Raw genomic sequence first — 27,307 nt, forward strand, 5'->3', positions numbered from 1 at the left:
ACAGGGGTAGATGTTCATATCATTCATATCACCACAGTAACAAATAAGGGTGTCATCATTGTCCAGCAGGATTATGCATTTCAGCTTGTTATATAGAGAAAATGTTTGATGGGAAATATTTTTTTGTGCCTCCTATAACTCTGAAGAAAGCCTCTTCATCCTGTAGGTTTGGGTTTTAACAACTAAACAAGTGTCCTCAGAAATTCTGTGCCTCCTCAAACATGTCTCTCGCGTTTGGACGCTAGTGAATTATGTCTCATGGGGTCAAAATGTTTCCTTGCAAAGACTTCAGGCTTTATCCTGCACGGTCCGGCATTGATGGAGTTAGTTGATTGGCTGAGCATTAGAAACAAAAGACACAGAATTCACATCTTTGTTTTATGCGGTAAAGAGGATGACTGAAGGTGTTGGATCTTAAATGAGTCGTTCTGTCGTAGTTTACATTGTGAATGTATCATCGGGTGTAGGATTTAGAGCCTGTGATACAGTGACATGTCACAATGGTATAATCTAAACAAAACATATGCAGGAGAGTTTAAGGGATTCTGGGACAAAAGAGACCCTGGGGGCTTACATATTGAAAAAAAAGAAACAAATGATACAAAACCATATAATTCTAATCTTCATTTTAGTATCTACATATTGTGCATACACAATACCCCCCGCCCCCCGCAGAAAGTTAATGGCATGTGACCTCGATAGTGACATAGTCTCCTTTACATAGTGGACTAGTATCATCAGTCATTCCCCAGGGCCCCCTCCAGGGTTGGGGCCCCCAGCTTTTTGCCTGCTTTGCTAACCTTGTTGTAGTGCCCCTGAAAATGTGTTTAAAAGGATCACACTGATCCCAGCTAAAGGTGAGTGAAAGCATACTACAAATGTTGAGAAACAAAAGTGGCAGCTACAGGTTATAAACATTTACCCAGTCGTTGGTGAACAAAGGAAATGGAAGTATTAGTTAAACTAAATCTTGCCCTGAGTTCATTTTACAGCTGCGACATAGAGAGCGCCATGTTCCCCCAAAGATTTCCCACACACAAAAATATACATTGTTGACACAGACAGGACCACGTGTTGCTGAATCCAACTTGAAGCATACAGTTAGTTACACTGTTAGTATACAGTATACACTTCCAGTGCTGTGGTTTACACTGCTCGCTCTGTTGTGGTGGTGAACCTACTCTAGTGTTTGTCGAGTGAGTGCAGCAGTTTGGGAACCACTGGTATTTCATGTTAAAAGAAATGCTTTGGAGCTTTGGTTGTAAACTGAAATGTCTGGTAATAATTACCTAGCTTTGTGATGAGCATATATAGCTTTAAATCAATTGCTCCTGGATGCTAGATCTTTGAGGGCACTGATGAATTTGTTTAGGACATCTGATATCCTGCCAGGCAGTGTTGGTTTAATCAATGTGTTAATATGAATAAATGATAAAGATTAGCTGGCTTTTTTTTAGGTTTTATTTATTATTGTTTGTGTCAGCAGTACCTTGCTAACACAGCTCCATCCCTATGATACTGCGCAGACTAATTCCAAAAGATGGTGTTTCTATAAAGCATATTTTGGCTTCATTTCTTGATAGGGGGAGGAAGTGGATATGCGTTGTTCATCTCTATATACAGTCTATGAGCATATCCAAAACAACCAGCTGAAGGACGCTTAAACAATGAAGGCGAAGGGGACTGCAGAATTGGATCATAATTCTCTCAGCAGGCTTGTCACAAAATCATGTGCCGTTCATTTGACCCAATTTTAATATAAAATTATAGTTAATCTTAATCTAATAAAACCAAATTATGTTTAACGACTTTAAATATTCATGTCATCAACCCTCTACCTTTAAAGGAGTCTTAATAAATGTACAATAGTATATTAAACTATGAAACTGGGATTATCATGGAAAAAACCCTTTAAATCTGGAAAATGAGAAACAAAATACACCTTAAAACGTCCACATTGACATGGTTTGTATTTAATACAGTATAGCTTGATTCAATAGTCAATACAAATGATAAAGTAATAGGTTATAACAGAACAAATATAAAATTAATGTAGATATTTGTATAATCCTGGGTAATTGTATGAAAACAGTTGTTGAATACAATAGAAAAATAAAACGGGGCACATTTTGCTGAAAGGAAAAATAATTCTAAAATCAGAGTGCATAAGGATGGCAGACTTAAAAAAGGCTTCACTACAAGCAAATTCAATATGAATTCTGTAGCAAAGAACACATTTTTTTTTTTCACCCGGCAACAACATAATGCAACTTATGACACACGCACACACACTCAGTACTTGCATGTACTATATAATAATGGCAAGACACTGGGACCAGATGAAAGCACTGATTACAGCCACAGTCCTGAAGGACGACGACAATTAGAATTCACTTCAGACAACATTTCTGACTCTCGAGTGCCTAAGAAGGACTTTATAGGGTGTAGGCACAGGTTTGTGTACATTTATTCAGCTATGCTCTAATTAATGTGTGATTTCCCTGTAAAATCCTCTTGCTTTGTCTCAGTAAAGCTCTATGCAGACGATAAGAGCGAGTCCAAGATGTCACTAACCGTTTTATATCTAAGCATCACTAAATGTAACAGTAAGATTAAGTTATCCCAGTATCATGTGCAGATCTACAGAATTACTATGTTTTGTCATCCCATTCTATCGCTGTAATAATCTCAGAGCACGCAGGGAAGAGTCATTTAAAAGTGCTAAGACATGATTTGTGTAACAAAAAAGAAAAAGTATTGCACTACTCATGAGGTCTTAACTGATGACTTACACAGATTCAATGGCTTTGCTGCTGCAGCATGGACTGCTCTACACAAGCGTGTACGCATGTGGGTAAGCAATACATTCCCACCACAATCACTACAGCATGATGGCACTGCTAGTAAGAGAAGGTGAACCACAGACGCTGGTCACTGTCTATGCTGCGAGTCAGGAAATATCAATGTTAGGGTGAGACAGAAGGTTTCAGTGGATACATCAGAAAAACTAAAGAGGACATCACATGGACAGCAGTTTAATGAGTGATCAGAGCCAGGATGAAACAGGAGTTTACAGCCTGATCGGTTTTTGGATGTGCTTTACTCCTCCTTACTGCCATTCACTAAATCATTTTATTTTGTTGGACAGTTTCACCTCCTTGTGTTCAGCGTTACACTCCTGAGACGACGCAGAACTAGCTCGTACCATCTACGTAACCATGTGCTGAAAATCCACTGCAGTGAACAGCGAGATATACTGGACACTGGAGGTGCAAAATCTACCCTATTATTATATTATTGTTGCTTGAGAGTGGTGATAAAGCTCCTTGTTTGGAACAAAAAAAGCTGTGCTTAGTTAAAGGATCATTTTACCCCAAAATGTTTAAATTGTGTCGATAACTTGCATCTTGCTTGAAACTCAAATAAATACAATTTGTTCATTGAAAGCAGAATCTGACCAATTGAGCTGTTTGAAAATGACTCAGCTTCTTACCTGATACATCTGTTAAGCTGCATTCAGTTACGCACTGAACTCTGGATAATCTCCTAACATTCTCCGCAGGGGCTGTATGTGAGAATGCAAATGTCCGAAAGAGAGACTTTGAAAAAATTTTCTGACTTTCTCATCCCAGCCCCCTGGTAAAAACATCAGAGAATGTCCAATTGAACCAATTTGAGAACACAGCAGGAGATCCACTGCAGGATTCACCCTCCACAGATTTCTGTGTTGTTGTGAACACGTCTGAGTGGAGAATATACAGCTGCATTGATTGTGCGAAAGGAGAAAGGCCAGACCCAATTCTGCGGACATTCTCTGGAGTTCATGTCTGAAAAAGGCCTTTGTGCACGTGCTTGTGCCTATGGGGAAGTTAGCTACAAATACTTTTCTATAGCAGTTGTTTGGAGAAAAGTACCAGGTCCCTGTTCACTGCAGCCTTTAAAGAGAATTTGACTGAAATTTTAAGTCAAATGTTTTATTTTGCAGGAAAAAACAATTAGTGGAGTTTTACCTGATCTGGGATAAGGGGGTAATGATTAACTTTATAGATTGGGGTGTACTATTCCTTTAATGAGGTCCTTAAACAATTACTTTAAGTGGTAAATAAATAATCAAAAGGCTAATTTGCGTTACCTCCACACGTCCCTGACCACAGACACACAAAACGCACAATGGGTTCACTCTGAGATATGTTCAGCAAAAAAACAAAATGTCACATTGTTGGCAGCCAGAATGTTATCACATGGAAACATCATAATGTCAGCGCTCAAGCATTTTAACTGTTGCTGTCTTGTCTTGGTCTGCCAATGAAAAATGGCCGAGCTTCAAATGACAGCTTCTCTCCCGGACTGACTAATTGGTCACACAACCGACTTGGGGGGTTAACAGATCGACCACGGACATCTCAGGGCTCGTGGATTGGTTCGGGAAGTCACGGCTGAAGCTCACTGATTGGCTGGGAGCAGGCCCTGTCTTTGGGCGTGCTCCAAAATGGCATTGTAGCAGAAGTAGTACTGGTCCGGGGTTTGAATGCTGAAGGCTCTCTGTGTTCGCATGCGCCGCACCGTCTGGCACACGTTTAGCGAGCCAACGTCCTGTAGCTGGGACAGGCAGATGTCCAGGGCACAGAAGGTACCTGAAGACCAGAGTTAGAGAAATTAAAAGAGTTATGAGAAATTGTTAGGGAGGATTATTGACAATGGATTATTACCGTTTTGAAAAAAGGCAAATTGAGCCTAAAGCATGGAGTGAAACTGTGGAATTCTCTGGAAATGATTTTAAATGTCAAATTTATAAAGAAAAAATCATGAAAGAGTCACTGTGTTAATTAAGGGGCTGCATCCTTTGGAGGCTGCATTTGAAATTTGAAGACAGATTGTATTACAGTGGCAGGACTAGGCTGTCCCATTTCCTTCAAATGTGGCTGACAGCTGTGTCCTTTCATCCCCGAGAAATGAAAGCTCCAACAAGTGGATCCTTCTGGGCCGGACCTATCCCAGTATTCACTGCGCTTCAGTGACAAACAGCAAGCACCGAGATGTCCGATATACGTGCTTGATATATGATTCCACTCAACAGTACAACTAACGGTACACATGCTAAATTACCAAGGGATATCCAAACTTTCTCCTTATGTTAAACTTTAACTCTGTTGCTAAGCAACAGCAATACGCGCGGAACGAGCTGGTGATGCCAACCACGGATAGCCTCTGCAGAATGGACCACCTCATTGCGGTTTCGCCTTCTCTATCAACACGGCCTACAAAGGGCGGACCCTTCATGGGCCGGGTAAACCACGTCCTGGGAAGGATACAGCCCCTGAGACACAGCTGGTATGAATCTATTGACTGATATTTATGTTATATCAATGTTGAATAATAATAATAATGTAAAACTAATGTTTTGTTTTTTGAAATAGTTTTCGGATTACAACGAAAAGAACAAAACAAACAAATCAGATTTTTGAAGTATCAGTCATTATGAGGTGTCAATGCTGATATTGTGTATATTACATGTGCATATTGATATGGGTCCTTCATATGCAGCCCAGGATACATTTGCGCAGCTAAAAGAATTTGTCCACGTGTTTGAGTGCGTTCAGACTCAAAGCTAGCGCTGAGCACTTGTGATGGAAACACTCAGTACATAGGTCAGACCTGGATCTATATACCAGGTCTGAATGGGGTCTCAGACCACATTTGGAGGTGGTCTAGGACGCATATGGCCACAGTCTTTTAGCTGTGTGAACTCGGATGTGCCCTGAGCCACATTAGAAAGACCACTAACTCAGTTGACGTCCTCTGTCCCCTGATAGTATTTTGTTGTTTTTTATTTCATTCAAGTAAAGACCAGGACTCTCTCGGGACTCCTTAATACCACGTCTGAACGGGGCCTCAATGGTAAATGGAAATAACTAGGTATCGATCATTCTCAGGGTCTCACCTGTTCTTCCAATCCCTGCACTGCAGTGCACCACCATTGGGGGTCCCAGCGGGTGGCCTGTCCACTGAAGCCCCAAAGACTTCACCGTTTTCCTCTGTTGTCTCTTCACCGCTCCCAAGAAGTCAATGAGAGTCACAGCGGAGGTGGGGACGCCGTAATCAGGCCAGCTGAGGTACTGGAAGTGACTCACGTGTCTCTGTTCACATGTCTGAGTAAAAAAACAGAACTGAGAGTTAAATGCTACGCAAGAATAGAAGAGGGATGGGGGGGATCTCACTCTAAATTAAACTATTGGTCATAATTTCTACAAATAAAATGAATGAAAATTCTGCTCTTTCCAGTCACAGTCTGTGTTTGTGCATCAGCTTCACCTCAGTGTTGTGCAGTTCGAGGGTTGTGTGGTTGTAGTGGGTGTGGTGGTCCACCCGCTGGTTCACCACTGCCATATGGCAGTACACCTCTTGACCTCCTTCCTCCAGTGGCCAGTATTGTCCACACTTCCTCCGACTGCCCTCGTCTGTCCTGCAGCGCAGAGACACCACATATGTGATGAAAATGAGTTCACAGCTCTCAGCTAATTCACACTAATCTGCAACGACTCGACAACGAGTGTTTTTTGTTTTTTTGCTGGCTTTAAAAACCAAGTCAAATTACCTGGTTGTCATGACAATAACAAGCACGTTTTGTTCCCAGACCATCCTCCAGAAATCACCGTAGGTCTTTTCCAGTGGTCCTGCCCAGCAACAGGAAATAATTAAAATGACTTTAAAAATCCATGTAATGAATGAGTGGAATAGCCGCCTCATGAAGTAAACCTGTATTAATAGCAGGAAGTAAAAATGTGAGACGTCTGGCGTACCTTGAGTACCAATGTATGCATTTGTCTGTTTGTAGCCATCCATGAAGCTTGCATTGATGTAGTCAGATCTCTGTAAGAACAATAAAGTTTTATCCAAGAGATAGAAGGAACACTTGCGAAAACAAACCTGAAGCATATTAAGTTAAAAATTTAACAAATGAAACAGAAAAAAAGTGTTTAGATTTTTTGTTTGTACCTTTAACCTCAGACTGTCGGTATTCTGCTTCACAAGCTAACTAGTATCAGTCCAGTGTAGCAGTCTGGATTCAAGGTGTGAGGCTTGGTGTATTTCTTGGAGCGACTATGAATGCAACTGATTTTTTTAATGAATTACATTTATAATATGCAGACTAGAAATGGCATGATGTGGGAATCTGTCCACCGGGTATGGTGGCAATACGGACGTGGGCGCCACCAGTTTTATGTCAATTAAAAAAAAAGAAACAGATAGCGTGACCGATGGGCAAGTTACTGTACATAATGGGTATGTGCCTGAACGTCATGTAACACCGGTAACTACCGCAGCATCTCTAATGTACACTTTAAGAGGAGCACCAACCTCGTTCCTTCTGGCTTTCAAGCGCACTCTTGTTTGATCAAGGCACAGCACGTCTCCATAGCGATTCCGCTCCTGATTGTAGGCTGCTCTGTGGACAGTTAACACAAACAATTATATGGTTAGAAACGACGATTCAAGTTGTAATAGATAGAAAATACAGTAAGCTGCTGTGGAGATTTGAAGTTATTTTGAAGTAACTGTAAGTTGTGACACTGACAGCTGAAGTATATTAGACAAAATGAAATGACAGAAAAAACTACCATGAGAAAAACTCCATGAATACAATATAGTAACTGTACATATATATATAAATATAAATGTGTGTGTATAAAAATCCAGATCCTGTGAATTCAAACGTGGTTTCATAAAGGGACTGTTGGGCCTTGGTGAAGGTATGAGCTCTACTTACTGTCCTTCTAATGATACTTGTGATAATAGAAAATGATTTTTACCCTCCATCTACCATTTAATGCATCTGAAGAAGACATGGAACCTAAATCAGCACAGGAGTACTTCTGTTTACTGAGGAATTATGTGATCTAATTATTTTCTTTACATAAAAGGCCACAGGTTTGCATTATGTGCAAACATTAATCATGTGAATAATAATCTCCTCTCTGTAGTGAAAGTGCATAAGTCCAAATGTGAGCCTTCAGCATGTGTGTGTAGCTCACTGTGCACAGTGGAAGGTTCCAGGCGGTGGTTCCTTGCGGAGCTCCTCATACTCTTGGTGGATGCCTGAGCGCTGAAGCCTGCCAAGGTGCATCAGCAGCTCCTGTGGTCGCATGGACTCAGGTCCAGGGGCGTGAATGGAGGTGTCCTCCAGGGGGATGGCCACAAGCTCGTCCACTGGGTCCACTCGGCCGTTCTGGCCCACCAGCAGCTGCTGGTTCCAGCTGTGCGCGTCCAGGGGCAGCAGGCCACCGAGGTGCTGGGGGAGACAGTCTCTGGGGAGGTGTTGGCGCAGCTCCGCCATTTTCACCATCTGAACCTGGAGTTAGATGAAAGGGCAATGATAGATTTAAGGCTTCAGCTTCATGATGAGAAGATGATTTTTCACCTTCGACAAGTAGGTTATGTTTTTCATATGTTTGTTTGTTGGTTTATCTGCAGGACTACGCTGAGCAGATTTCAGACATGTGCCAAGATGCAGATTCAGATTTTTCTTTCTTTCTCTTCTAGGGTTTTTCTTAACATTTTCTCAGATCTGCCAAAAATGATTCATTGATCTTGATGGAAAACAAATCAGGCATATTGAGAGAACTGATTTATGAGTGTGTAAAGTTTGGAGCAGCTTGATTGAATTTAAGAGGACTATTATGTTTCTTGTTCTCGAACTGAACCATCAGGTGACACACAAGTCTGTACAAATTAAATTTTCCAGATGATGAGGAGATGATTGATTCCAGGGATTCAATCAATGATCACATGCAACAATCATTGACTCTGACCTGCCTGCTCCCTGATGGTTGACGGAGAATTGTTTCCATCATAAACCTGAAGCTGAAGAGCTGAAATCAAACAGTGAGAAGTGAAGCAAACAGCTCCGTCGTTTACCCTCTCTCTAAGTTTCTCTTTGAGCAGCAGGCTTAGCAGATTGTACGGCACTCGAAACCAAACAGGGGCCCCAACGATCAGCACCTTCTTCAGCCTGGCAGGGAATGCCCCCTGGTGGAGAGAGACAGAGATACAACTCACGATTAAGGCTTTAACATGAAAGTTCCTTCAATTTGAAATAAAGCAGAAAAGGTTATACATCAGGTTGACATGAACTCAGAGGCCCACCCCCCTCTCTTTGTGGTTAACTATTTCTTGAGGACGACTCATATCCTGCAGATAATCCAATTATACATAATTATGTCATATTATGTCTCCACTTTATATTGTGGTGCTCTGTCTGCACATAAAATAAATTCTCCTGACGACGTATCAGCTACTCCAGTCAATGTTTCGATCAATATGTGGGCACGGCACACATGCCACTGATGAGGTCACCGGGGTCTGCGGTCCAGTTCAGATGAAAAACTATGAAATCCTTAACGCGTAAATCGTTTTAGAGGTAGGCAGCCATGCAGGAAACAGCTAAACTAAGCACCGCTCACAGTCTTACACAGCCACGGTGTGGATTATATCATTGTTCTCCTTCTCAGTCAAGGGGTCGCTCATTCATTCTGCCCTTCACACGACCATAAAATTCCTCAAAGAAAAATCAACACGCTCTTTCCCAGGATCGATGACATACTGCAGCAGTTATATATTAACTCGTCCTGTCAATCTTTTTAACAATAACAAAAACGGACCTTTTAATATTTATGCAGTGGTGACATGTATCAAAGTACATATACTTTGTTTCTGAACTTAAGTAAATTTTTCAGGTATCTGTACTTAACTTAATTACATTTCTTTTTAGGTACTTTTACTCCACTTCATATATCAGCAAATATGTAACTTCTACACTACCACATACATGTTCACGTTGTTTTTTATATATTTTTAAAGTAATCAATAAGGGCAGGGACATTGGTTCACTGGTCCAATCAGAGCCAGCAGGTAACATTAAACCCCGCCTCCTGTCGTAGCCGTATTCTTTATCAATATGACATACATGAGTTTATATTATACAGAATATATATAGGCACAGTTTATGATGTAGCAGATACTGCATTAGGTAAGTAAGTTACTTTAAATACTTATACATATATCTAAAAGCAAGTGTGTGGTACTTTTACTAAAGCACATCTTTGTCTATATATTTGAACTTTAACTGAAGTTAAATGTAAAAACTAAAGATTTCAGACATCTCTTAATTCTAACCTTCAGCAGGTTGAGGATCTTCTTGCTCAGGTCCAGCTCAAAGTTTGTGTAGTTGGAACCTGCCATGTCGTAGATGAACACCAAGCCATTCCTCTGGGTCTCGAAGCTGTGAAAAAGGAGACACACTTGTGTTTATTACACAGGTCAGATGTCGAAGTTGGTCCTCACAGCAGAGAGAGAGCAACAAACTGTAGACAAAAGCTGTCCTTTAATAGTTAATTTAAGTTTACATTAATATGATTCTCCCAAGTAAGACTAATCTACTTGCAACTACATCGGTGATGGTAAAGGGATTATATCATAGACCACTAAAAACACTTTTTTAGTATGAGCCACATTTACAAACACATTTATCTATTATATGCAACATGGACCACCTGGTAAGTATATGACCCACTCTACATCCTGAGCCACAGTCACCATAAAGTATTTGGTAAGGGTTGTAGTTTAAATGTTTAATTAGTTTAAATGACAAAAGAAAGGGAGACAATTGTTGACAACAAGTAGGACAATAAAAACTGCTTCAAAAACCATCACTGCCACAGATTCAGGACGTCTTTTTTAACTTATTCTCATGTATCTTATTGAATGCACATTGTGCATTTTAAATGTCATATATACGTCACAAACCAATATACATGTCCAGTGAATGACTGCAGCATGAACAGACGAACAATGTACAGAATGAAAAGTTCAGTACTTAGGTAATACATGTATATAGAGAGGATATCCTGTGATATTTACAACTGAACAATATTTATGGGATGAAAAACTAAACAGAACCAACAATAGAATGAGTCATATGAGTTACATTATGTACAACTACTGATGTCATGTAAGAATATACGAAAGAAATCCATACGCACAGGTTAAATATAGACTATACAGGGATTATATTCAGACCTCGAACCACAGCCCTCACCTTTCCACAGCCCGATCCAGGAGGTAGAAGAGGGCCTGCAGCACCACGTGGTTGCCCGTCTTGTTGGGGTGGTGAAGTTTTGCCGTGTACAGGGCGATGGAGGCCCCTGAAGGGTCCCGCACACTCTGAAACAAACAAAAACAAAACCCAAACAATACTAAGAAGGTTACCTCAGCTGTCCACCTCGTGGGAATAGTCACCGTGTCACTGACGAATCTCACATTTTCTTCCACTGGACTGTGACATGTGTATTAGTTCTGGATTAATTATCCACTACCCGGCCTGACCTCTAGGTTACATGCGCTTTAAAAACTATAAACTGTGTATTGACGTCTTATTTGGACAATTTTATGTTTGCTTATTTTTCTAAGAATGTGACGTCTGTAGTCATTTTGCCACAAGGTTTTCGTAGAAATCATGTGCTCGTTGAAGGAGATTACTGGGGCTGGTTTTGTGTGTTAGTTTGTGTGCAACAAGGCAGCCAAATATAAACTCTGCAGAAATAAAGGATGAACAATGACCACTGGGGGGCACTTAAGTTCACATGCTGGTTACTAGCAGACAGCCAGAGGGGGCTGTCAACAAGTCAGCAGGAGGAACAGATGTGGTCGGGACTGATGCTGCACATCTTCTTTCTCCCTGCGTCAGACCAGATCCGTTTGAAGGCGGCTGGAGTCACCAGAAATCCCCAGGGGCTCGTTTTCTTGAACCATGCGGCTGATTAAAGATGCTGCGGAACCCCATGTGAGCAAATAGGGCCTGGGTGCGCTCTCTGGCACTGGAGGTTAAAAATATCTCAGACAGGATATGAGCGCCGCTGCTGAGGTTGGGGAACTCAGACGTCAGACAAGAGGATGTGCAGCATCAATGCCACTGTGGCATGTCAACAGGGAAGGAAGAAGGGAAACATAGGAGAGTGGGAGTGCGTGTGTTGTGATTTGGCTGACAAAAGGCTAAATTTATCTGGCACAGGAACATCCCCTGGTTGGGAGATCAAAAGGACCTCCTTGATTCAGAGCTGCTTCTCTGTAGACAACATAAACTGTCTCGAATATGAAAAGTTAGCTCAATAAATTAACAAGTTGGGATCAACTGAAGTTTAAGTACAAGATTGATTGATCCTCAAGCCAAACGTCTTCCTCGACTAGTCCAAAAGAAACTAAATATATCAGGGAGGAAGAGGAATATGTTCCAATACATGAGTGAAGCATGTTCAGACATTTCAGGAAAGACAGCTGAGTGTGGTGGTGGCAGTAACATGACAACAAAAATACACGAAAACATGATAAACAACATCTGAACATCAGATTGTGTGCACAGGCACCAGAGGAAAGGAGGAGGTTCTATCATCTTCAATTAAAAAGACCAAAACCAACAACGCCTGTTTCAAATGTTCTTGACCCGCCTGTGGCTCTAATAAAAACAGACATTATTCAATTTTAAGAATTATATAATCATCGTATAATTATATACAAAAACAAAAACTCCAAAATAAAATATAAATAAGTAAAATAGGTATAGAATGAAGAGCTACAGTTTGATAAATAATAAATAATATGATATTGCAAAGTGTTTTAAAGTGACATGATGAATGTGATATATTAATATTGCACATGATGCATGTGATGTGATGTGTGTGATAAGAATAAATATAGCATTTACCATGGACTATTTTCAGCTGCTGAGGAACATGTCACCCAGTGCAACCTTGTGTCTCACTGATGTACCATAATATTCTGAATAACACAGAAGCTGTACAGTTGTATCATCTGCCTTATACTTGTGCTTTCACATGACAAATGATTAGATTTTTCTCTTTGAGCGATGCTGAGTGTGCAGGAGATGTAAAATGCAAACTCACCAACACAGTAAACTTCCCACTGAGCAGCTCTGAGCGCAGAGGCTCCTCCTGAGGCTGAAGTCTGACGATTCCTTCTTTCAGACGTGTTTCCTGAAGAGAACAGATCACTGCGTGTGAGGTGAGGCGAGGCTCCAGTGTTACTAAAAGCGGCCGTCACTTTGAGGTGAGTTCCTCTCTGTGAACAATGGGAAAATTACACGCCTGACTCTCCTGCTGAGAGGATCCCTCTCTGCGTGGTTTCCATTCCTCCTCACCCAGGGAGGTTAGTGGGAGTTTCTTGAGCCAACTCTGAGGCCTTGGGGTTTGGGGAGGTGTCATTTCCTTTTACAGTTTTGTTTACTGGTTTTCTTATGTTTAATAATTACGAAACTATGTGGACTGAGGTGCCCTGATGAAGCAGGGATCACAGTCAGTATGTGGAAGAGAAGACTTGAAACCCATCATATTTCCACTTTAATTTAATTTACTCTGATTATAATGGAACATGTTTTCTCTCAGTTTTAACCCATTTGTTCATTTGTTGTTAAATGTGTTTGTTTGTGATTACACAAAAAACTCCTGAACAGATTTCCATGAAACTTGGTAGGATGCATGTTGAAAGTTTTAATGTTTTAAAAAGATTTCTCAGCAAATATTTTATTCATCTTGATAAAAATAAAATCAGGCACCTATAGTAAACTGCTAAGTGTTGGCTAGTGTGTTGGTTATTCTAGTTCCTTCTGATTTTTGAGAGTGAGAGAAAAACATTAAAACCTTGCAGAAACACTGAAGTTTAATAATCGGTGAAGTTGGTTAATCTGGGACATTGGGTAATGTGGGACACTTAAGCTTCAGGACTTTTACTGTAGGTTAGCATGGAGATCATGTGACTGAAATCACAGGACTTCATGGGGGTGACGTCACAGAAAGGGACGGGGCAAATGTCAATCAGAAGCTCCCGCTTGGAATTGCATGACAAGATTATACATAAATAAGACAATGTTCCTGAATCTTGTGTGCATCGAGTTGTATAAAATGTGTTTTACAAAAATGTTTTAGTCGTCCTACTTTATCAAATATGAAAGAAAATGTGAGGGACAGTCATTTAAATTCTCTAAATGGGGAAATGACATTTATGGACTTCCTGAAGTTAAAAAATGATAAATACAGTCTGTCCCTTTCTGTTTAAACCGATTATCTGGTTAGTTAACTAGCACATACTCATTTTGCTCTCTGGGACAGAGATGATCCAAAAAGTGTCTGTCCTCTAGTCTGCAGCCATTGGTTTTACAAGATATGTGGAGAAGACAATGGGCTGATCGTGATGACGGTCTAATTGTTACCGTTGCTTGCAGTTTTAATTTTAATTTTTGTTAAATGTGATACACCTTTAATTGAATGTTTTAAATGAATTTTATAATTTCTTTATTAAGGATATGGTTCTTTATGAAAATTATGTACATATGAATGATTACATTAAAAAAATTTTTTATATATACTTATTCAGCTTTCTGTCCTTTTTGCATCATTTCTTTTTAAAATTGGTGATGTTGAGCTTGGTATGCATAAAGCGAGGTTATTGGCACAAAGAACACTAAAAGCTGTGCCTCTGAATATGATATCTCCATTCTTTCTCCTTGTGTGGTTAGAAAACATCTTAAGGATTACTATGTATATATGTATGATATGTTGATCTAATGTGTAAACGCATAAATTGCAAAAAATTTCCCAGATTACCTGAAATTATTGGAATAAGTACACAGATACTCAAAAACTGTATATTTGAGATTCTTGATTGTTTATTGAGGTGTGAAAATTGTAATGGATTTAAATCAATTATCTACATATCTGCTGCTTTAACATGTTAATTTCCCTTGCGTCCGGTCTTATCATCTTACATACCGTCTTATCTGAAATATTTAATGGATAAAGTTTTTCACACCATCAACTATGCCTGTCCGACTTCTACCTCACCCTGTACCTACCCTCATCCCCAATGACTGAACAAGTGCTTCACTGGAAACTTTTCTCCTCCGTTTCTTCTGACAAATGACTTGTTCCCAGCCTCTGTTGTGGTGCTGACGCAGCACTAAACACAGTTAAATGAACTGTGGCGAGGCAGGGGGAGTCTAATCCTAAATCACATTCAGGCCTTTTACAAATGAGCTGCGTTTATGCAGGCCCAACCATTCACTGCAGAAGTAAGAACCCACCTGGTACTTAAAAAAAAAAAAAAAGTAGGTGGTAAAGTATTCAGGTCATTAGAGGCTGCGCGAGACGTCTATGAACTTTCCGCTTGTTGCAGTGGATTAACCGGAGCATGTCTGAAGAGATTAAATCTAATTTGTACATTCAAAATTGGCCAGAGTGAAATTTATAGCAGAATAGACCATTTAAGGGAGAAAAATAAGTGTCCTCAGCTCCCTGGTAGCGATGACGTGGCTTAAAGACGAAGGTCTTCATCATGTTATTATCTAGATGCTATCTTCAGGTCATTCAGTAAACAAGACCAAGATCCACGGTTTCATGTTGATCATCACTTTCCGTTTAGACGGTGATAATTTCATCAAGGTCAAAACAAACATATTCAGTCACATATAGGTTTGGTTCCACAGCTGAGGACAGGAATCGTTCCTCTGGCCTCAAAGTTGGTAGATTTAAAAATATCCCTGAGGAAAACCGGTTGTATGGATTTTGTGAATTAAGAGAGGTTGAGAACAAATCACATGTCTCCTGGATTACCCTTATTACGATGAGTTAAGAATATCCTGAAATGTTGATTTTAATGCTTGGCTACTTTTGTTTCTTTGTTTCCTGGAAAAACACTCAGGGTGTTTTTTTTGTAGTGTTGTTATTGATGCTGCTACTCTGGTTTCTGGTTTCTTTCTTTCCTGTTCATACTTTGTCTACATGTCTTGTAAACCTCTTTTAGGCTTTTCACATAATGCACATGACACAGCATTAAAGAAATCATGCAAGCATACTGTAGCTACATGCTATTACTCCAATGCATGTTTGAAAACTTGGGCCTGTTTCACTCTGTGGTTCTCCCCAGGGAGGCGGCTGAGAGCACAGCAAACAAACAGGAAATAAAAAGGAGGACATAGTGATCTTCATTACAGACTCATGCACAGGGAGATCCGCACTCTCTGGAAATCTGAACAACAATCCTGCTTCTTGAAATCTTGATTCGTGTTAGTCTGTGTGTATGTGTTTGGCCCCGGGACTCTGAAGAAATGTGTTCAACAAGAACAGCCGTGTGCCGTGGGTGTGGTGAAGATGCTCCACACCGAGTGTACCGGGATCCACGTCAGGATCAACCAGCTGTGTGTCGATTAGCTTCTATCCCCTGTTTTGAAGCAGCATTTTAATGTTTTTGTACAAAAAACACACGATTAATTTGCATTTACTATGCACGTCTTTACCTCATTTCCTACACTTTGTCTAATTGCACAAATGTATTATTTGTATTATTTATCATTTACCACAAGGTCTTTAAGTGACCTGACATAGCACTCATACATACTTGTTAGAAGGTTTAACGGAAATGCCTCTTATTCACTTTGAATGGGGTGACGTCATTGCGTTGCTGAAGGTTTCACTTTACCCACTCACAACCTTGAGCTGAGCAGCAACAGTCAATCAAAAAGGAAAGAAAAATGTACATTTGCACATGGATGAGAAGGAGTAATGTGTCTGCTATGCAACACTCAACGTCAGAATGATATATGGTATCGAACCACTGAACTTCAGAGTACAACCAGAATGTGTCTCTCTCTCTCGACTAACTCTTGGGTACTTTGATTTCCTTCACTTAATGAGGAGCCTTTTTAGACTTTACACTGTGTTTTGTTTGAGTTATTTTTTCACTCAGTGGTATAAAAATGGTCAAATATGTTTCACAAATTATAATTTCTTCTTAGACACTTCTTAGAAAAGTGTGGGCGTGTAACTTGGGGGCCAGGAATGGTTAAAGTCACTTAAAAGTCCTTTCGATCAGTGCTGCAACTGTGTTTTAATCTCAGTGATGCAGTGTCTGTATCTCCTCACCCTGTAACTGTGGAAGAGCTCGATGGCTCGGAGGACGTCGAACTTGCGAGCCATGAGGAACTTGACGGCCAGTTCTCTGGACAGCGGCGACACGCCATGCTGACTGGTCCACTTGTTGATTTCCTCCAGAAACTGCCTGGTAGCCTGAAACAGACACACGTGCTGTTACACACACACTCCCATAATCTAAAGGGTCAAACAGGAAGGAAGTGAAACTGGGCTTTTAACTCGATACCTCCTAAGGGGGAAGTGCCACCTGCCGCCTCACAGATCATTTGACACAGTTCGATGACCCGGTGAGACGTCGAAGCTCGTGTTTTACTGTGCTGCTGTACGGTCAATACAAACAATGAGTGTGTTCGCACATAGACGAGGAGGTGCAAAATAGGATGTGTGCAGTTTTGCAGGTTCATGCTATCTGGTGGAAAGATTTGTGGATTGATGTATGACGTACAATTTTCCCCTCGTTTGCCGGTAAAAGTAAAGAGTGACACATGTAAACAGCAGAATCTAAATGAAAAGAAAAGGATCCAGTTTAGCCGTTTATGTTCACATTTCTACAAAGTGAGTGCAGGAGCGAGGAAAGATGGAATCCTGCTGAACTGGTGTTTATGAAGACTACAGTAATGACAGGGTAACAAACTCAACCCAACCAATAAAGCATATCTTCATCTGCATTAAAATCATGTCTGATGAATGAATGCCACTGATCACAAATAGAATTAAACTGCTTTTTATGGTTAATCATGCTTCAAACTCTACGATAGTAAAGCTAACATGTGCACGTAGCAAGAAGAAGATGCTAATTTCTTGTGGAATCTGAAAGTAACCACAGTGGAGCTTAACTCTATCCCAATTAAAATAAAAAATAAAAAATATAATATATCTGCAGTAAGTAATTTGATGGCCACCAAAAAAAATCTATGAACACAAAACTGAAATCAATTTGTATATTGACAATAGGTCAGGATCTTATGTCACACATTCAAAGTCTGTCCAGTCTCTAACCTTAACAAATATATAACATAGTTCTAATGTTTTAAAGACATTTAATGAGGAATAGTTACATATTGTTGCGTGGAAGAAGGAAGACTGAGACATAAGAGTTTAAGTCAAGACGTGCGCCTCATATACTGCACAACAGGTGTGATTTATTTGGCTTCAACATTGACCAAGCCTGATCAAACACCATGGGCATGGTGCTATCAGTGAACATAACACTTAAAACTCTCCTGAACACATAGTCATAAAAACCACATGAACCAAGTCAGAACTTTAACACCACATTACTAAAATAATAACTAAAACAGCTAGATATCGCATACAACCGTCCCATGAGCCTTTGCACTCATACTGTCCAATCAGAACGACCGGCTCACAGATCGCTACGATATTATATGTCTAACAAAAACATTTAACATATCCAAATGGCTTGGCACCTATTTACACTTCAAAATCAAAATGAGATTAAAATTCATATCAGTCATTGCACTTTTGAAAATGTATTTACCATTTACCATGAAGGCCTTCCAGCCAGCTTGCAAATAACTTATGCATTTAGCCAGCAGTCTTTCAAAAGCTTCCTGTCCACTCCTCTGTTCTTATTATAAACTCACTCAGACCCACACACACAGGCCCTCTGCACCCGCAGAGTTAGCGAGTCAGCACCCAGTGAATCGTCAAAAGGCGACAGAGGAGGCAATGAAAGCTCACACTTTAAACACAGGGTTCCGCTTCTCTGGTCAGGCACAGCAGTGGTGGGGCATGCATAGGAGACAGGAAGTCAAGTTGTGGGAGTCCGCAGCTCTTCAGGAATACAAAACGATCACTGAAGAGCGGCGAGCCCGAGGACAGGATGCCACTGTCTCTCCTCAGGAAAGCCAGTGCTTTCACAGAGAGAGGGGGCCGCAGCTTCTGCTCTGTTCAGACGCCTTAACATGCAGGGGATGAGGGATGATTGCACCTGACAGGGGCCGAGGTCGCTTCATATCCGATTCTCAGGAGGGAATAATGTGGAGGGCTGTTAAACTAAATTCTTCTCAGTGCATGGATCTCTAGGTTTTCCCCCAATACGGATTCAAAATGTAACAATTTAAACCTGAACTGACACATAAATGTCTCAGACCTCAAGAGTGAACTATGAACAGCATGTTAAAGTGTAACAACAATTTACTGTGAAACCCTTTTCAGTTTACTACACCTACACTAACTTTATGCAAGACAGTTCACCTTTGACTTTTGAAAACATGAGCACAAAAAGCTCAGCAACTTTTTTCCGTTCTTTCAACGAAATCTCACAGCCTTTTTTTTTTTTTTAGCAAAATGAGCGAGTGTCTGTGTCGCCTCATGAGCCCGTTGTGCAGCTCTGCAGCTCATGTTGTCTGTGAGTGGATCACAACTATAGTCATAGAATCAACTAAGAGTCAATGTAGTGACCAGGAGTCCGTCGATGATCTGAGGGAAAAAAAATTAAAGAGGCCATTCACATCGCTCACCAGAGAGCGTCTTTAAAAAAGGAACACAGGTTATGATCTCCAACTCTTGTCACATGACGGATGTTCACATGATAAAAGCTAAGCCAGTGTCGTTCAATGAAGAGGAACACTGCATATAGTGAAAGCCTCGAAAAGGGAACAAATACTTAAAATCATATAACAACTACATCATTTATGTCCAGAGGGTGAAACTATCGTTCTGAGATAACTGTTCTGAAGTGTTGGTATTATTCAACATCATAAGTGATTTGTACTAAAGTGAAAATGTTTTATTTAAATATGCACCAATCGTAGATATCGATCCATTAAATATGCTATAATCCTTTATTGCCAATGCTCAACATTGTCACCGACATTAAAACAGTGAAAATTTGTTTTAGCAGCTCTTCCTGTTTTATCTGACTTGTATCTGACTCGATCAATGAAAATATTTAAATTGCTCTCTCAAAATGTCAAAGAAAGTGAAACAAAATGAATGGATCTGCTTCCTGATCTGTATCCATATCACAAGGTTTTGCCCTGACCTATACCACATCCTTCTATGTTCTATCAACCTTCTACTAATTTAAAAAAAAAAGACAGAAGTGGAGATCTACTGTGTGGGTGATTTGTCTCACTTAACTTTTCTTGACAGAGAAAACTAACTATTGATATCAATAAGACTTCTACAATCTGAAACTACTTCAGCAAAAGTAATGATAAGCAGGCATGTAACAGGTCAGGTGGTTTTCATCCTGATCTTTTTAAGTGTAGTAAAACTTGGTCCTGTGATCACCATTACCGCAGTTTGCTACAAGCAAAGACATATCTAACTTTTGAATGTGGGCCGTCTGCTCTTTGTTGTTGCTCTGTGAAGCGTTAATCCTTCTGTGTTGGCCAAAGACAACTTCCTGTCAGACTGCTGTCAGGTACAGTCCGGTTTCCAAGATTTCAACGGTCTGACAGCTGCTCTTTCTCTCTCTTAGCCTTTTAAGGGGAGCCTGCAAACTCCAGGCAGTGACCCTCTGTTCCTGGAGAAACCAGTCTTGTTTGGTTTTTCTGCACTATGGGGCCATATCCGCCCGAAGTGGAATTCGAGGATGGACCGGTTTGTTAGCACACCGGACTGCAGTGGAAGACTCGCTGCGGAGGAGTGACTTATTCAGTTCCTGGACGGTGCATAAATATTTACTTGACTTGTTCCACTTCTGAGATCTTTTTAATCAACATTCTCGATTATTCATTTAAACACTTAAATCTGGTTTAAACATGACATCTAAAATAGACTGAGAAGTCAAAGTCAAAATGAGTCTTTATTAGATCAAAAATCTTTATTTTTCAATTTTCACTGGTCCAGCTGTATTTATTTCCTCTGTTTATTGTTCTGAATCGTTGTGAGACATTTAAGATACACACTCTGATACACAGCTGCCAGTACATAACTCATTGATAGTTGAGGTTGCTTATTGGTGCTACTGACGATGACGGTTGATGATGAATTGATTAGATTAATTTTGTTAAGAACCTGCTGAGCTGGGATCTGGTGAAGCTGAAGTTGTTTCAGGACAAACGGCCCTAAAACCAAAAATCACAGGCCTTCAGTCTTTAAAATCAATCCTCTGTTCACTTATTTACTACTCCCTGAATAAAACCCCTTGTCCACTGATCAAAAAACCCACTAACACCCACCTGATCATTTTGGTGTAGAAGAGGTATAACAGACACTCAGTACTTTACTCTGTGGCTAGAGAGTTCAAAAACATATTGTTCACATTTATTTTGTATCATCACTGACAGGTTGTGTGCATTGTGGAATTAACTGAAACTGGTATTCATACCATGGACAAGGGCTGTGATGAATGCTATTGAATTAAAAGTGTTAACATATATAAGCAAAATAGTAAAGGACCAAGAATGGGACCCTGTGGAATGCCCAAAAGGTTATCATGCTTTTGTGAAGCATGGTCACAGAAACTAACAAAATATGTTCTGAGAGGGAGGTATGTTTTGAACCAGTTTAGAGCTGTGCCTTGGATACCAATCCAACTTTTGAGTCCGTGTAAAAGAACCTTCTGATCTAGGGTTCTCTGGTCAGAGGTAGGGGTTGAGTTATTTGGAGTTTCTATGGTGTTTGCAATACTGGCACGGATACTTCTCATCTTATTTTCAAAAAATACTTCAAAACTCTTCACATTTCGATTGTGAGGCAGGACATGTATATTCAGAGAGCTGCAACACATTTAAAAGGTGATCGGATTGTTTTTGTTGAATTTATCACTTAAGAGAAAAAGGCCTCTCTCACAGCGCACAGCTTTGTTGCAGGTGAGCAGCGATCTTGTAAGAAGCTCTCTGTGGATCGTTAATTTGCTTTTTCTCGATATTCTCTCAGCTCTACGGCATTCCCTCTTTAGCAGATGTCATTTTTCCATGGAATTAGTTTAGACTCTGATTTCTGTCTGTATTTCTCAGGTGCCACACTGTAAATGTGTAAGAAACCAACTATCATTACATTTTTTTTTATTTTATCTATGGCTGCATTTCATGCAGATGTGTCACTTCCAGTGTGTTGGCATTGTGCAAGCTGGTTTACTGGAATAAAATCAATTTCGTTGCTTTAATTACTATCGTCACAACCCTTTGTTACAAGAATTGGTCATTGATGTGTCAGTATCGACATGAGGTCTGATGCATTAACATTCCAGCCAGAAGGAGTCACATTAATGTCTCAGCTGGATGAGGGGTTATGGAAAATAGTGGAGGGTGACTGTAGCGTCATGATTACACCTACAGACAGGGCTTATTCATTTCTGTATGATTATTGTTATTATTATATACAAGAGGATTCATGGTTGCCCTTGATATTTTAGCACTGCTGATGCCAAGCGGCTCAGCTTCACTTCAGTGAAACCCATTTGGCACGAGTCAATACCAAAACAGGAAGTCAGAAAGTGGGGAATAGGGAGAGAGTGACGTTACTCTCACTCCACTGCTTACTGGGAGTAGACACAACGCACACACATACACACACACACACACAAACTCATAAACTCCCCCTTCCCCCTTCCCCCAAGTTTAGTGGAAATGCTTTTAACAGCTGCCTTTAGAATGAAGTTCCACTACACCCATGTATGCTCCAGAGAGAGCCACCCTACTACACATACACACACACACACACAGACACACACACACACAATCCACCCAAACACCCCCCACATGGCTGTGGATGTAATGAGGGCTTCCGGTACCCTAGCGGGGGCCCTGGCTCTCACAGGAAATGGGGTAGCCAGATAAGGCTTTCTGCTGACCAGATGATGTGCGGAGGCAGCAGAGAGAAGAGACACGAGCATGGCCAACACAAAGTAGAAGAAGCAAACATAGATTCAAAATGTAGCTTGTGAGACTTGATTATTATCCCTCAATCAGCTGTTCTCTGTTTAGAGTAAATAACGCTGTTCAAACTATAGACTGTTTGCTCTGCTCATGTTGGATTTCTTATGGTTGGGGACAGTTTATGCCGCTGATGGTTTGATTGCTCATAAACCCAGATAAATATAATTCACACTAAATTGTCAAATTATTAGTTACACTTTAATAAAACCAAAGTTCTCTAGGATATAATAAAAACTAAATTTCCAAAGGTTAGAAGTTCCCCTTTGTGTTTCAGAGAGATTCGATGTAATGGCCTCTGCACTCATTGAGCTACAGTGAGGTCCAGAAGTCTGAGACCACAGACGAGTCCTGGACAAAACAAAGCACAACTAACTACAGCCTCCAATAATGAACACTGAACATCATAACCTTCATTCAAGAGTTTGTTGATGTTTTGTAGTGTACAGTTTGATTGCACAAGTTTTAGAGTTTTATCAATTAATCTAATGATACTTTTCTTCATTTAGTATTCATCATTGGGTCTGTAAAATGTCAGGAAATAGTGAAAAGCTCGCACTTTCTCTTAAGCCTTCATTTAGATATGTTTTTTCTGACCAGCACGTCAACTTTCATTATCACGTACAACAACAGCAAAAGAAATTAATACATGAGAATCTGGAACTACGGCACGTTTGCTTGATAAATTATGTAAAATAATATTGGGTAATCCCAAAAATTGCAATTTACTCAATCAACTATAGCTTTTCACATCTACTTGTACTTAACTATCCGCTACAATTTTCTCAGCACATTGACAGAGTTCAGAATTTCGCTTTGCCTGACTCACATTTCTTTCTTTCAGAGCCAAAATGAAATCTCATTCCCTTTCTACAGTAAGTTCTTCTTTCTTAAGCCCAAAATACAATATCATACTCTTCCTGGAACATGCAAAATAACACATCTAACACATACAGAGATCACCGGAGTCATGACTTCAGCTATTTCTGAAACAATGACAGATCAAAAGAAAAAGAGTTTCATCCTGGTCTCAATTACTATTTAGATCAACATTTCTTTACACTACAAACTAAGTGTTAGCTCAGAGCTTTTGAGATTATAAAATGTAGGCCAGACTCGATTAGTTCTTGAGGAAGCAAAAAGAAACAGAAAAGGAATTTTAAAAACATCAAACAAGTGATCAACTGACATAGATGTCAATTAATTTTCCATTCGACATTCAAAAGGCTATTTGCTGTCACATATTTAGAAACCAATGGATTTGTCAAAAGTTTTTAAAAGTACATTTCTAGAAAACTGTTATTATCTATAAAGATTCAAAGCTTTATCAAGGCCCCGTTCAGGCCTCTGGAAGCAAAAGGTGAGGGAAAATACATTTCACATCCATCGTGTTGTTTTAACTTGAGCACATGTCTGGATTAGAAAATGATCATAGATTAAACTAGTTCTTCATTCCCACATCATTGCTATGACACTATAAACCAAGTCTCTACAGTATAGGCTACATTGGTGAATGAGCCAAATGTGGCATCAGGCAGCTTCCTCTGAATGGTTACATCTGTGGAGGCTGCTGAGAGAGGGAGAGAGAGAGAGAAAGGGAGAGAGAGAGAGAGAGAGAAGGAGAGGGGGAGAGGGAGAGAGAGAGAGATCGGCCTGTTTCGCAACCGCTCGGCTCGGCCCGCTGGAGAGGAACTGGCAGTGATGCAACCGCAGCAATAATGCGCCAGAAATCGATACCAAATTTCCGCTCCAGCCCTCCGGATCATTTCGCAACATACCCACCATTACGCACGGACGTCGCCACCTCTCCGCCCAGCTGCGGCGCGCACAAGCAAAACGCACAGGGCCAAAAAACAACGAACAACCACCTCCAGGTACAGGGCCGAGGCTGCAACACAAAAAGCCCCGACACAAGAGCGGAGGGAACGCATGAACACACTCGTGAGGCCTACCTGCTCCTCGTCTGCTGATAAAGTCGCTGCCATGGCTCCGACTGCCTTTGGATCAACTCGGCGGCAGATAGCGGAGATGTGTGTGTGTGTGTGTCCCTCGTGGAGATCTGGGCTTCAGGGGTTGTCCCTCTCGCCCCAGGTTGAAGCCATGTGAAAAACGCAGCAGCTCGAGCTCAGTGTTTCTGTTCTTGCAGATCCTCTCTGAGACATCCACAACTACAGAGAGAGCTGGCTCTGTTGTGTCAGATTTCAGAGGAGAAGGGAAGGAGAGAGAGAGAGCGAGAGAGAGGGAGGAGAAAAGAGGAGCAGCTAGACTCTGCTTCAGCTCGATGGTCACCGGCTTCACACCATGATCTGCCGTCCCTCCACCTCACCGTGCACGGACCCGAGGGCTGAAGCTGCCCGCCGACTCCTCCAGTGCCATCAAGCGCAAGTTTTTAGCTTTGGACGTCGCCTTTATGTTGAGTATGAGAGAGAGAGAGAGAGAGAGAGAGAGAGAGAGAGAGAGAGAGAGAGGAGGCTATTCTTTCTGCGTGTCGCTCTACCCCCTGGTGGTTAAGACCAGAAAGCTCACTGACCTCCGCCTTCATTCATAAAAATAGGAAACCAAACAGGAAAATCACCATTTTGAGTGTCACTGCTAGAGGCAGGACTGCTGACTGGCTCCATGATGTTCAGTGACTGTCACTGTGTGACGCCAGGAAACTCATCTGCTCAGGAAGCGTCTTCACTTTCAAATGTTGAGGAACATTAGGTTTCTTGCCCAGAACATTGATACCACACAAGTTTGTTCTTTTATGTAGTTTATGGTCTGTGCAGCTAAAAAGACCAGAAACTTAATGAAAAGGCAACAAGATCATTGGATACATTTCTACAAACACCTCTGAGGAACAATCATTGATGTGGTGTATCAAAAACCTCAATCTGAGACAACAGTTTGCCCTTTAACATACAGGATTTTGTGGTTACTTGCAGTCCTGCTGACACTTCAACAAGAAGACTGACACGACTTTATGTTGTGTTTGTACAGTAAACATGAAGCAAACAGCCAGTAGCTAGTTTGTAGAGATGGACGTTGTGTCTCATTCCTCCCCGAATCCAGAAAAGCGAAAAGAAATCCCAATATGAACGCCACCATCTTGCACATTTATAGTCCACATGTTAGCAATCGATGGGACGGGTTCCTTACATGCATGCGCTCAACCAGTCACAAGTCAGTCTCTGCTGTCAATCATGATGTTTCACCCTGTTTTTATAGCTTTAACTAAATAATTAAACCCAAACCTGCCAGAAATATGAACATTCGAACAAACATCAGTGTGATAAGAACTACCTAAAATGACAAACCATCTTTGAGAAAAAAAGAATATATATATATATATATATATATATATATAATTTTTATTTAGTCTACTCCATGTCTCATCCATTAACATGGAGGAGGTGGGAGTTATGACCTGCACTGCAGCCAGGTGGCGATTGAGACACCTTGGCTTCAGTTTGGGGAGCTGCCATGTCATCCATCTTTATGCTCCAGTCTTTATGCTAAGCTAAGCTAACTGGCTGTTGCAGCAGTGGTGTCTCCATAATAGACAGACATGACAATGGCAGATTGTCTCGTTTAACTCTCCGCCAGAATTATAAGTGCTTTTCCCCAAAATGTGTGTTTGGCAGCATGATTTTGTGACACCACAGCTAGATAAAGCCATGTTGTTACCCAATGCAACATGTTTCTGCAAATAAGAATATACTTTCTCTGGCAATAACATTAATATGAGGGAGAATAAGTTTTCTTTATTTAATTTTATAAACAATTATTATTCATATACATTTCAAGCAGACCTTCAGTAGCCTTCATTATATCATGTGACCCAACAGTTCTCTCTAAACTAACTGTACATTACTGCCTGAACCTACATTCTATGTATAAAACGAGAGGAAATTACTAAGAAAGGTAGCAGAGCCCCTGTCATAGTTACAAGAATAGCAATTTAATTAGTGAAACTCTCAGCTCATGCTACATTAAATTCCAATACTCTTATACGGGAATTCCATGCCATCACAGGAAACAGAAAATACCCAACAGAATGATAAAACTGTTGTAATATGACCCCACACACACACACAGGTCTACACAATTATTATCAGCTGCTGATATATTTCAGAATGGAGACGGTTTGTTCCTAATGAGTCTGCAAAAGTAATGTAATGCAAAACAGCACATGAGAGTGTGTGAGGTTGGGAAGATTTATCATTGCTGTGTTAATCCTCCCCTGAAATATACGCCAGCAATGGAGGAAAAGCCTTTCGAGAGGTGGGTTATTTATTTCTCTGACTTCAAGAGATTTTTTTTTCTGTCAAGGAAAGTTTAATTATAGGTACATTCACATGCTGTGTATGTTTGGTTTTTTTACACAAAAAATACAATCCCACAATAGGCGGACTGTAAATAATGAGGCGTGAGAAAGTCTGGTTGAAAAACCAAAGGGAAAAGGGGGTGGAAAACAAT

General features: G+C 40.6%; 1 protein-coding gene across 1 annotated transcript; it reads right to left on the reverse strand.

The window, feature by feature from the left end:
• Positions 1-1,953: 1,953 nt before the first annotated feature.
• ptpn9a (protein tyrosine phosphatase non-receptor type 9a) lies at positions 1,954-25,319 on the reverse strand. Its single transcript, XM_020079064.2, has 13 exons — positions 24,799-25,319; positions 16,986-17,129; positions 12,957-13,046; positions 11,096-11,220; positions 10,174-10,279; positions 8,917-9,027; positions 8,034-8,350; positions 7,360-7,447; positions 6,801-6,870; positions 6,596-6,674; positions 6,313-6,463; positions 5,942-6,149; positions 1,954-4,634 (listed from the first exon to the last, which is right to left on the reverse strand). The coding sequence occupies exons 1-13, from the start codon at positions 24,829-24,831 to the stop codon at positions 4,444-4,446; spliced, it is 1,713 nt and encodes a 570-aa protein (XP_019934623.1). The 5' UTR covers positions 24,832-25,319; the 3' UTR covers positions 1,954-4,443.
• Between the last annotated feature and the right edge of the window lie 1,988 nt (positions 25,320-27,307).

Source organism: Paralichthys olivaceus, chromosome 7 (genome assembly GCF_024713975.1).
Source record: "Paralichthys olivaceus isolate ysfri-2021 chromosome 7, ASM2471397v2, whole genome shotgun sequence".
Lineage (NCBI taxonomy): Eukaryota > Metazoa > Chordata > Actinopteri > Pleuronectiformes > Paralichthyidae > Paralichthys > Paralichthys olivaceus.

Bases quoted from the DNA above. Each gene is read 5' to 3' on its own strand.
- ptpn9a (XM_020079064.2), bottom strand. From the start codon at position 24,831: ATGGCAGCGACTTTATCAGCAGACGAGGAGCAG. The intron at 13,047-16,985 runs GTGAGGAGATAC...TGTTCTCTTCAG, and splicing joins AGCTCTTCCACAGTTACAGG to GAAACACGTCTGAAAGAAGG. The intron at 6,150-6,312 runs GTGAAGCTGATG...TTTTTTACTCAG, and splicing joins TCGAACTGCACAACACTGAG to ACATGTGAACAGAGACACGT.